We start from the raw sequence: 11,897 nt of genomic DNA, 5'->3' as shown, positions 1-11,897 counted from the left end.
CTCATACTTAGCAATAAAAAATAAAGCCTCAGGTCAATGATGAGCTGACATGTATTCTGAATCTAAAGTTGATTATTAGTACTTTAGTTCTAGAATTACTGAGACATGAGAAAGAAAAAAAGCAAGAGAAAGCCTTTACATTTGAACTACATAAAAAGCAACTGAGGTTATCCAAAAAAAGCCAAAATTTCTTGTGTCATATAAAATATGCATGCAAAATTTACATACTGCTTCTAATTTTGCTTTAGCATATTCTGGATTTAGTGTGGCAATGCAGTTTAAAATAATAACCACATTCAAATTATTCATTAATTAACTAGGTAGCCATCTCACATGAGAAAGGGAAAATATATGAAAGCTAAAAAGATGGAACTAATTCTATTTACCTTCGTACAACTTCTTTCCACCCTTCTTCTCTTTTCTGACCCCTTTTAGGGCTAGTGAGATTCAGCTTTATGTTCGGAGAGCTTAATGGCAATGACACTGTCTTGTAGCTGGTTGACAAGGAATTAGGAGTCACTTCACCTTCAAGTCTAAGAAGAGACAAATAGCAAGTACAATAAAAGATAAGTTTTAAGATAGAAACTCAAGAGACTATTCCTTTATAGCCAGAGTTACGCTGAAATATTCGTATTAAACGTTGGCACATCAAATAATCAATGAGTCAGAAAAACAGAAATAGAGCAAAGAACCCATCATTTATTTTAGTATTAAAATGGATTCAGATGCCAAAAATTAGACTATAATCAATAAAAATGACATAGTTAGATAAAATCAAAGCATGCAAATATTTTCAACTTCAGACTATGAATCCTATAAAAATTTCTAATAATCTCATTTCCTAACTAGCAAATGATAAAGAGGACATGGGTGAATTTCAGTTTTGAATATTGAAGATACATAATGTGGTAGACTTCAATTGTTTAACACAACTTGTACTTGGATTAATATACTTCAAATTCTTGTGCCAGGCATGAAGAAGGAAAGGTGCAGGTAGAATTAACAAATCAGAAAAATTTACCGTGTCTGAGTTTTGGAAGTAGCAGTACTTGTCTTTTCTTCTTGGGAATGAAGGAGCAGTGAGGGGTATTTAGAGGAATTCACATCCATCACAAAATTTAACTCTTGGCTTTTACCACCACTGCTACTCTCACTGTTGCAGTCTGTGCTGTCCAAGTTATCTGAATCACTATTCCCACCTGCACCACCACCTCTAGGTTCTCCATTTATTTTATTTTTATCTGCCTTTTGTTGGGCTAAAGACATATGTTGTTCTGGTAAAATTAAATGTGCTGTAGGAGGGGTTTCTTTTGTTTTGTTCTTCTTATTTTTCCGATTGGTGCTGGGAGTTGTCACCACATTGGCCCTTTTTTTCCCAAACACATTTGTGAATGTTGCAGATGTTGCAGAGATTCCAATCGTAGTGGTGGTGGTTGCACTAGGAGGTTCTATGGGAACTTCTTGCTCCACTGAAATTGTTAAAAAGAATAAAAATCATACTGAGTCACAGATCTCAAAACAAATTCTGACAGAATATATTTGATAATTGATAATAATTCAGTGTTTTACAATCATATTTTCCTTTCACCAGTATTCACTAAGAAATAAAGAAATCTTTTTTTTTTTTTTTTTTTTTTTTTGAGACGGAGTCTTGCTCTGTCGCCCAGGCTGGAATGCAGTGGTGCGATATTTGCTCACTGCAACCTCTGCCTCCTGGGTAGCTGGGACTACAGGCATGTGCCACCATGCCCGGCTAATTTTTGTACTTTTAGTAGAGACAGGGTTTCACCATGTTGGCCAAGCTGATCTCAAACTCCTGACCTCATGATCCACCCGCCTCGGCCTCCCAAAGTGCTGGGATTACAGGTGTGAGCCACTGCGCCCAGCTGAAATAAAGAAATCTTTTACTGTGGCCAGGTGCAGTGGCTCATGCCTGTAATTTCAGCACTGTGGGAGGCCAAGGCAGGTGGATTGATTACTTGAGCTCAGGAGTTCAAGATCTCCTGGGCAACATGGTGAAATCTTGTCTCTACAAAAAATACAAAAATTAGCTGGGGATGGTGGTGCATACCTGTGGTCCCCGCTACTTGGGAGGCTAGGGTGGGCGGATCACCTGAACCTGGGGGGCAGAGGTTGCAGTGAGCCGAGATTGCACCACTGCACTCCAGCCTGGGTGGCAGAGGGAGACCTCATCTCAAAAAAACACACAAAAAAAATCTTTGCTCTTGTTAGCCTAATAAATATTTACTATTATTTGTTGTTAGAACAAATATAAAATATTATATTTTCTTGTCTAAGGTGGTATAGGACACATATACTAGCAACATTCTTAATATTCTTTTTTTTCTTTTTATTTTTTTTTTGAGACAGAGTTTTGCTCCTGTCATCCAGGCTGGAGTGCAATGGCGTGAACTCGGCTCACCACCTCCGCCTCCCAGGTTCAAGCAATTCTCCTGCCTCAGCCTCCTGAGTAGGTGGGATTAGACGCATGTGCCACCACGCCTGTAATCCCAGGCTAATTTTGTATTTTTTTTTTTTTTTTTTTTAAGTAGAGACGGGGTTTCACCATATTGGTCAGGCTGGTCTCAAACTCCTGACCTCGTGATCCGCTCTCAGCCTCCCAAAGTGCTGGGATTACAGGTGTGAGCCATTGCACCCGGCCCAATATTCTTAATATTCTTAATTCTAGTCTCATGAACCCAAACCACAATATAGTTTGAATTTAGGACATTTTTCAAATAGTATTTTAGAATTAGAATCCAAGTAGAACAAAATTATTTGCCTACTACAAGCACTGCCAGACAGTACAATAAATAACTCTTTGAGAGTACTAAACCCATCTCTACTGACATTTCAGGCCTCTATATCCTTGAGCCTGAATCTCAGCTAAAAGTAAACTGAGAAACTTTACTTCTAATCAGGAGAGGAAGAGTTAGAGAAGAATCTCAAAAAAAAGTGGCAAACTTCTTACTGTATTGCTTTTAGTATATATGCAGTGTTTTACAAGGTGACTTAAATTACAACTGAATTTATTCAAATTATGCGCTTGTTTTCCCTCGTTTCTCTGCATTAATTTACAATGCAAAACACTTACAAATATTTACTATAAAAGTCATTGTCCACTTCAGATTAATAAAGTAATCAAATGTTTAACTAGAGTTAACTAGAGCAAAGAGCACTCAAAATGAAGTTGATAAAGGAGAATTTTATCGTTAATTCAGATGGTTTGTTTCTCACCATCTTCATCATTCTCCTCTTCATCTTCATCCTCTGGTAGTTCCGAATTCTCCTTAGGTTTGTTTTCTTCATCTTCTTCCTGTTTCCTTTTCTGTTCCTCTTTTTTCTTTTTTCTCTTTTCTTTTCTTTTTTCTCTTTTAGCAGCAAGAGCCTGCTTTCTGCTCTCTTCTCTTGACTGGAAATAAAGCAGGTATATAATTTTACCAATAAGGCAGTAATGTAAAATAAAGAATGAAATGATATTTTTATGATACACAGGGATTTCCATGGATGTTACTCTCAAAACACATTTATAAATGCCAACAACAAAAAATAAACTGGACACCATCAAAATTAAAAACTTTTGTACTTCAAAGGAATCATCAAGAAAGTAAAAAATCAGCTGGGCATGGTGGCTCACATCTGTAATCCCAGCACTTTGAGAGGCCGAGGTCGGTGGATCACCTGAGGTCAGGAGTTCGAGACTAATGTAGCCAACATGGCGAAACCTCATCTCAACTAAAAATACAAAAATTAGCTGGGTGTGGTGGCACGGACTTGCAGTCTCAGCTACTAGAGAGGCTGAGGCAGAACAATCACTTGAACCTGGGAGGCAGAGGTTGCAATGAGCCGAGATCACGGCACCGCACTCCAGCCTGGGTGACAGAGTGAGACTGTCTCAAAAAAAAAAAAAGTAAACAGTCAACCTATAAAATGGGAAAAATATTTTTGCAAATCATACAACTGGTAAGGGACTTGTATCTATAATATATAAAAAAAATCTTACAACTCACGAATGAAAAGACAGTCCATTTAAAAAACAGATTATGAAAACATCAAGTTATATGCAGGCTGGGCATGGTGGCTCACGCCTGTAATACAAGCACTTTGGGAGACTGAGGAGGAAAGATTGCTTGAGCCCAGGAGTTTGAGCCCAGGAGTTTGAGACCAGCCTGGGCAATATAGCAAGATCCCATCTCTGTAAAAAAATAAGAAAATTAGCCAGGCATGGTGACCTATGCCTTGTAGTCCCAGTTACTTGGGAGGCAGGAGGATTGCATGTGCCCAGGAGTTTGAGGCTCTAGTGAGCTATAATCATGCCACTGCACTCAGCCTTGGCAACAGAGTAAAACCCTGTCTCTTTAAAAAAAAAAAAAAAAGGAAAAAGAAAAAAATTAATTAAAAAAAAACCAAGTTATACATTTTAAATATACACAAATTTTTATTTGTCAAATATACCTCAATAAAGCTATTTTTTAAAAATAGAAAAAGGATCTGAATAGACATTTCTCCAAAGAAAATATACAAATGACCAATAAGCACAGAGAAAGATAGATGTTCAATATCATTAGCCATCAGGGAAAATCAAATCCAAGTCACAAGATATCCACTTCACACCCACTAGGATGGCTACAATCAGAAAGACAGATAATAATATTGGTGAGGATGTGGAGAAATTGAAACCTTCATACACTGCAGGTAGGAATGTAAAATGGTACAGCCACTTTGGAAAACAATCTGGCACTCCTTCAATCCTTCAAATAGTTAAACACAGAAGTAGCATATGATTTAGTAATTCCATCCATAGGTACATGCTCCAGAGAAATAAAAACATTTTCATACAAAAACTGTATACTTATTTATAATTGCATTATTAAAAGAAAAAACATCATGATCAAGTAGAGTTATTCTAGGAATGCAAGAGATAGCTTAACATGAAAATATTTTGTTGATAATTAAAGAGAAAAAGTATGATTATTGAGATGCTAAAATTTTGATAGCAAATTTTAGTTTAAAAAAACGTAAGCTAAAGAGAGAAGAAAAGGTTGCTTACAATCATTGAGCATTATTTATAATTGCCAAGAAGTGGAAGCAACCCAATGACCATTAACTGATAAACAGATAAACAAAATGTGGTCTACAGAATAGAATTGTTTTTGTATTTGGCAATAAAAAGAAATAAAGTACTGATTTTGGCTATAACATGGATGAATTTTGAAAACATTTCACTAAGTGAAAAAGCCAGTCACAAAAGACCAAATATTGTATGATTCCATTTATGTGAAAAGTCCACAATTGACAAATCTATAGAGACAGAAAGTAGATTAGCAGTTACCTAGGACACAGGGATTGCAGCGGGGGAATGGGAATATGATAGCTATGGAGTGCAGGGTTTCTTTTTATGACAGTCATAATGTTCCAAAATTGTGCTGATAAATGTACAATTCTGTGAATATACTAAACACCACTGAATTACATAACTTTATTTATTTTATTTTGAGACAGAGTCTTGCTCTGTCACCCAGGCTGGAGTGCAGTGGAATGATGTTGGCTTACTGCAGCCTCTGCCTGTCGGGTTCCTGCAATTCTCCTGCCTCAGCCTCCCAGGTAGCTGGGATTACAGGCGTGTGCCACCATGCCTGACTAATTTTTGTACTTTTAGTAGAGAAGGGGTTTTACCATGTTAGCCAGGCTGGTCTCGAACTCCTGACCTCAGGTGACCTGCCCACTTCAGCCTCCCAAAGTGCTAGGATTACAGGCATGAGCCACTGTGCCCAACTGTGAATTATGTAACTTTACATGGGTAAATTGTATGGTTTGTGGAGTGAATTTCACTGATGCTATTTTAAAAAAACATTTATGTGGCATCTATTTATGTGCCTAAAATGCACCTATCATGATCTTTACAAAAGACTGATAAATTTCACTGTAAAAATCCTGACAAGAAGCTATTACAAAAATGATTCTTTCCTATTTATAGAATTTATTTTAATTTATTTTTTTAAGTAGAGACAGGGTCCCACTATGTTGCCCAGGCTGGTCTTGAACTGCTGGTCTCAAGTGATCCTCCTGCCTCAGCCTCCCAAAGTGCTGGGATTACAGGCATGAGCCACCACACATGCCCAGCTTGTATTTCTTTTTCTGTGAATTGCCTATTCACATGATCATTTTTTATTATGGATAAGTTATCTTTTTTTCTCCTCAATGATTGTAAGCAAACTTTTCTTCTCTCTTTAGCTTACAAAGTTTCTTTAAACCAAAATTTGCTGTCAAAATTTTAGCATCTCTCAATAATCATACTTTTTCTCTTCCTTTAATTAGCAACAAAATACTTTTATGTTAAGCTATCTCTTGCATTCCTAGAATAACTCTACTTGATCATGACATTTTTTCTTTTAATATAATTTCCAAACTCAGTATCAACACTCTCATTTTCCAGGTAAGCAGACTGAGCCTCAGAAAGGCAATGTTTTAGTTTGTTTATTTTAATTTTTCCATTACAGCACACATCCTAGGATACTGGATAGTCTTTTTTTTTTTTTTATACTTTAAGTTTTAGGGTACATGTGCACAATGTGCAGTTAGTTACATATGTATACATGTGCCATGCTGGTGCGCTGCACCCACTAGCTCGTCATCTAGCATTAGGTGTATCTCCTAATGCTATCCCTCCCCCCTCTCCCCACCCCACAACAGTCCCCAGAGTGTGATGTTCCCCTTCCTGTGTCCATGTGTTCTCATTGTTCAATTCCCACCTATGAGTGAGAATATGCGGTGTTTGGTTTTTTGTTCTTGCAATAGTTTACTGAGAATGATGATTTCCAGTTTCATCCATGTCCCCACAAAGGACATGAACTCATCATTTTTTATGGCTGCATAGTATTCCATGGCGTATATGTGCCACATTTTCTTAATCCAGTCTATCATTGCTGGACATTTGGGTTGGTTCCAAGTCTTTGCTATTGTGAATAATGCCGCAATAAACACACGTGTGCATGTGTCTTTATAGTAGCATGATTTATAGTCCTTTGGGTATATACCCAGTAATGGGATTGCTGGGTCAAATGGTATTTCTAGTTCTAGATCCCTGAGGAATCGCCACACTGACTTCCACAATGGTTGAACTAGTTTAGAGTCCCACCAACAGTGTAAAAGTATTCCTAAATCTCCACATCCTCTCCAGCACCTGTTGTTTCCTGACTTTTTAATGATCGCCATTCTAACTGGTGTGAGATGGTATCTCACTGTGGTTTTGATTTGCGTTTCTCTGATGGCCAGTGATGGTGAGCATTTTTTCATGTGTTTTTTGGCTGCATAAATGTCTTCTTTTGAGAAGTGTCTGTTCATGTCCTTTGCCCACTTTTTGATGGGGTTGTTTTTTTCTTGTAAATTTGTTTGAGTTCATTGTAGATTCTGGATATTAGCCCTTTGTCAGATGAGTAGGTTGCGAAAATTTTCTCCCATTTTGTAGGTTGCCTGTTCACTCTGATGGTAGTTTCTTTTGCTGTGCAGAAGCTCTTTAGTTTAATTAGATCCCATTTGTCAATTTTGGCTTTTGTTGCCATTGCTTTTGGTGTTTTAGACATGAAGTCCTTGCCCATGCCTATGTCCTGAATGGTAATGCCTAGGTTTTCTTCTAGGGTTTTTATGGTTTTAGGTCTAACATTTAAGTCTTTAATCCATCTTGAATTGATTTTTGTATAAGGTGTAAGGAAGGGATCCAGTTTCAGCTTTCTACATATGGATAGCCAGTTTTCCCAGCACCATGTATTAAATAGGGAATCCTTTCCCCATTGCTTGTTTTTCTCAGGTTTGTCAAAGATCAGATAGTTGTAGACATGCGGCGTTATTTCTGAGGGCTCTGTTCTGTTCCACTGATCTATATCTCTGTTTTGGTACCAGTACCATGCTGTTTTGGTTACTGTAGCCTTGTAGTATAGTTTGAAGTCAGGTAGTGTGATGCCTCCAGCTTTGTTCTTTTGGCTTAGGATTGACTTGGCGATGTGGGCTCTTTTTTGGTGCCATATGAACTTTAAAGTAGTTTTTTCCAATTCTGTGAAGAAAGTCATTGGTAGCTTGATGGGGATGGCATTGAATCTGTAAATTACCTTGGGCAGTATGGCCATTTTCACGATACTGATTCTTCCTACCCATGAGCATGGAATGTTCTTCCATTTGTTTGTATCCTCTTTTATTTCATTGAGCAGTGGTTTGTAGTTCTCCTTGAAGAGGTCCTTCACATCCCTTGTAAGTTGGATTCCTAGGTATTTTATTCTCTTTGAAGCAATTGTGAATGGGAGTTCACTCATGATTTGGCTCTCTGTCTGTTGTTGGTGTATAAGAATGCTTGTGATTTTTGTACATTGATTTTGTATCCTGAAACTTTGCTGAAGTTGCTTATCAGCTTAAGGAGATTTTGGGCTGAGACAATGGGGTTTTCTAGATATACAATCATGTCGTCTGCAAACAGGGACAATTTGACTTCCTCTTTTCCTAATTGAATACCCTTTATTTCCTTCTCCTGCCTAATTGCCCTGGCCAGAACTTCCAACACTACGTTGAATAAGAGTGGTGAGAAAGGGCATCCCTGTCTTGTGCCAGTTTTCAAAGGGAATGCTTCCAGTTTTTGCCCATTCAGTATGATATTGGCTGTGGGTTTGTCATAGATAGCTCTTATTATTTTGAGATACGTCCCATCAATACCTAATTTATTGAGTTTTTAGCATGAAGGGTTGTTGAATTTTGTCAAAGGCCTTTTCTGCATCTATTGAGATAATCATGTGGTTTTGTCTTTGGTTCTGTTTATATGCTGGATTACTTTTATTGATTTGCGTATATTGAACCAGCCTTGCATCCCAGGGATGAAGCCCACTTGATCATGGTGGATAAGCTTTTTGATGTGCTGCTGGATTTGGTTTGCCAGTATTTTATTGAGGATTTTTGCATCAATGTTCATCAAGGATATTGGTCTAAAATTCTCTTTTTTGGTTGTGTCTCTGCCCGGCTTTGGTATCAGGATGATGCTGGCCTCATAAAATGAGTTAGGGAGGATTCCCTCTTTTTCTATTGATTGGAATAGTTTCAGAAGGAATGGTACCAGCTCCTCCTTGTACCTCTGGTAGAATTCGGCTGTGAATCCATCTGGTCCTGGACTCTTTTTGGTTGGTAAGCTATTGATTATTGCCACAATTTCAGATCCTGTTCTTGGTCTATTCAGAGGTTCAACTTCTTCCTGGTTTAGTCTTGGGAGAGTGTATGTGTCGAGGAATTTATCCATTTCTTCTAGATTTTCTAGTTTATTTGCATAGAGGTATTTGTAGTATTCTCTGATGGTAGTTTGTATTTCTGTAGGATCAGTGGTGATATCCCCTTTATCATTTTTTATTGCATCTATTTGATTCTTCTTTTTTTCTTTATTAGTCTTGCTAGTGGTCTACCAATTTTGTTGATCCTTTCAAAAACCCAGCTCCTGGATTCGTTAATTTTTTGAAGGGTTTTTTTTGTGTCTCTATTTCCTTCAGTTCTGCTCTGATTTTAGTTATTTCTTGCCTTCTGCTAGCTTTTGAATGTGTTTGCTCTTGCTTTTCTAGTTCTTTTAATTGTGATGTTAGGGTGTCAATTTTAGATCTTTCCTGCTTTCTCTTGTGGGCATTTAGTGCTATAAATTTCCTACACACTGCTTTGAATGCGTACCAGAGATTCTGGTATGTTGTGTCCTTGTTCTCGTTGGTTTCAAAGAACATCTTTATTTCTGCCTTCATTTCGTTATGTACCCAGTAGTCATTCAGGAGCAGGTTGTTCAGTTTCCATGTAGTTGAGCGGTTTTGAGTGAGATTCTTAATCCTGAGTTCTAGTTTGATTGCACTGTGGTCTGAGAGATAGTTTGTTATAATTTCTGTTCTTTTACACTTGCTGAGGAGAGCTTTACTTCCAAGTATGTGGTCAATTTTGGAATAGGTGTGGTGTGGTGCTGAGAAGAATGTATATTCTGTTGATTTGGGGTGGAGGGTTCTGTAGATGTCTATTAGGTCTGCTTGGTGCAGACCTGGGTATCAATTCCTGGGTATCCTTGCTGACTTTCTGTCTCGTTGATCTGTCTAATGTTGACAGTGGGGTGTTAAAGTCTCCCATTATTAATGTGTGGGAGTCTAAGTCTCTTTGTAGGTCACTCAGGACTTGCTTTATGAATCTGGGTGCTCCTGTATTGGGTGCATATATATTTAGGATAGTTAGCTCTTCTTGCTGAATTGATCCCTTTACCATTATGTAATGGCCTTCTTTGTCTCTTTTGATCTTTGTTGGTTTAAAGTCTGTTTTATCAGAGGCTAGGATTGCAACCCCTGCCTTTTTTTGTTTTCCATTTGCTTGGTAGATCTTCCTCCATCCTTTTATTTTGAGCCTATGTGTGTCTCTGCACGTGAGATGGGTTTCCTGAATACAGCACACTGATGGGTCTTGACTCTTTATCCAATTTGCCAGTCTGTGTCTTTTAATTGGAGCATTTAATCCGTTTACATTTAAAGTTAATATTGTTATGTGTGAATTTGATCCTGTCATTATGATGTTAGCTGGTTATTTTGCTCGTTAGTTGATGCAGTTTCTTCCTAGTCTTGATGGTCTTTACATTTTGGCATGATTTTGCAGTGGCTGGTACTGGTTGTTCCTTTCCATGTTTAGCGCTTCCTTCAGGAGCTCTTTTAGGGCAGGACTGGTGGTGACAAAATCTCTCAGCATTTGCTTCTCTGTAAAGTATTTTATTTCTCCTTCACTTACGAAGCTTAGTTTGGCTGGATATGAAATTCTGGGTTGAAAATTCTTTTCTTTAAGAATGTTGAATATTGGCCCCCACTCTCTTCTGGCTTGTAGAGTTTCTGCCGAGAGATCTGCTGTTAGTCTGATGGGCTTCCCTTTGAGGGTAACCCGACCTTTCTCTCTGGCTGCCCTTAACATTTTTTCCTTCATTTCAACTTTGGTGAATCTGACAATTATGTGTCTTGGAGTCGCTCTTCTCGAGGAGTATCTTTGTGGCGTTCTCTGTATTTCCTGAATCGGAATGTTGGCCTGCCTTGCTAGATTGGGGAAGTTCTCCTGGATAATATCCTGCAGAGTGTTTTCCAACTTGGTTCCATTCTCCCCGTCACTTTCAGGTACACCAATCAGACGTAGATTTGGTCTTTTCACATAGTCCCATATTTCTTGGAGGCTTTGCTTGTTTCTTTTTATTCTTTTTTGTCTAAACTTCCCTTCTCGCTTCATTTCATTCATTTCATCTTCCATCGCTGATACCCTTTCTTCCAGTTGATCGCATCGGCTCCTGAGGCTTCTGCATTCTTCACGTAGTTCTCAAGCCTTGGTTTTCAGCTCCATCAGCTCCTTTAAGCACTTCTCTGTATTGGTTATTCTAGTTATACAATCTTCTAATTTTTTTCAAAGTTTTCAACTTCTTTGCCTTTGGTTTGAATTTCCTCCCGTAAGCTCAGAGTAATTTGATCGTCTGAGGCCTTCCTCTCTCAGCTCGTTAAAGTCATTCTCCGTCCAGCTTTGTTCCGTTGCTGATGAGGAACTGTGTTCCTTTGGAGGAGGAGAGGTGCTCTGCTTTTTAGAGTTTCCAGTTTTTCTGCTCTGTTTTTTCCCCATCTTTGTGGTTTTATCTACTTTTGGTCTTTGATGATGGTGATGTACAGATGGGTTTTTGGTGTGGATGTCCTTTCTGTTTGTTAGTTTTCCTTCTAACAGACAGGACCCTCAGCTGCAGGTCTGTTGAAGTACCTGGCCGTGTGAGGTGTCAGTCTGCCCCTGCTGGGGGGTGCCCCCCAGTTAGGCTGCTTAGGGGTCAGGGGTCAGGGACCCACTTGAGGAGGCAGTCTGCCCGTTCTCAGATCTCCAGCTGCGTGCTGGGA

General features: G+C 38.5%; 1 protein-coding gene and 1 non-coding gene across 36 annotated transcripts in view; one reads left to right on the top strand and one right to left on the bottom strand.

Annotated features, from left to right (window-relative positions):
• The window catches only part of ANKHD1 (ankyrin repeat and KH domain containing 1), a 142,026-nt gene that overhangs the window by 22,164 nt on the left and 107,965 nt on the right, over nucleotides 1–11,897 (bottom strand). For all 35 annotated transcript variants that reach the window (XM_004042623.5, XM_019026950.3, XM_055389182.2 and 32 more), the window contains 3 exons: nucleotides 3,238–3,412; nucleotides 1,022–1,469; nucleotides 387–533 (listed from right to left, as the gene is read on the bottom strand). In XM_004042623.5, the coding sequence (XP_004042671.2) occupies nucleotides 387–533; nucleotides 1,022–1,469; nucleotides 3,238–3,412 (770 nt within the window). The remainder of the gene's footprint in view (nucleotides 1–386; nucleotides 534–1,021; nucleotides 1,470–3,237; nucleotides 3,413–11,897) is intronic.
• On the top strand, nucleotides 32–108 carry LOC115934839 (small nucleolar RNA SNORD45). Its single transcript, XR_004070581.1, has one exon. It is a non-coding gene; the product is annotated as a small nucleolar RNA SNORD45 (small nucleolar RNA).

Source organism: Gorilla gorilla, chromosome 4 (assembly GCF_029281585.2).
Source record: "Gorilla gorilla gorilla isolate KB3781 chromosome 4, NHGRI_mGorGor1-v2.1_pri, whole genome shotgun sequence".
Taxonomy (NCBI): domain Eukaryota; kingdom Metazoa; phylum Chordata; class Mammalia; order Primates; family Hominidae; genus Gorilla; species Gorilla gorilla.
Note: the sequence above shows the minus strand (reverse complement) of the source record. Positions and strands in the feature narration are given on the sequence as shown.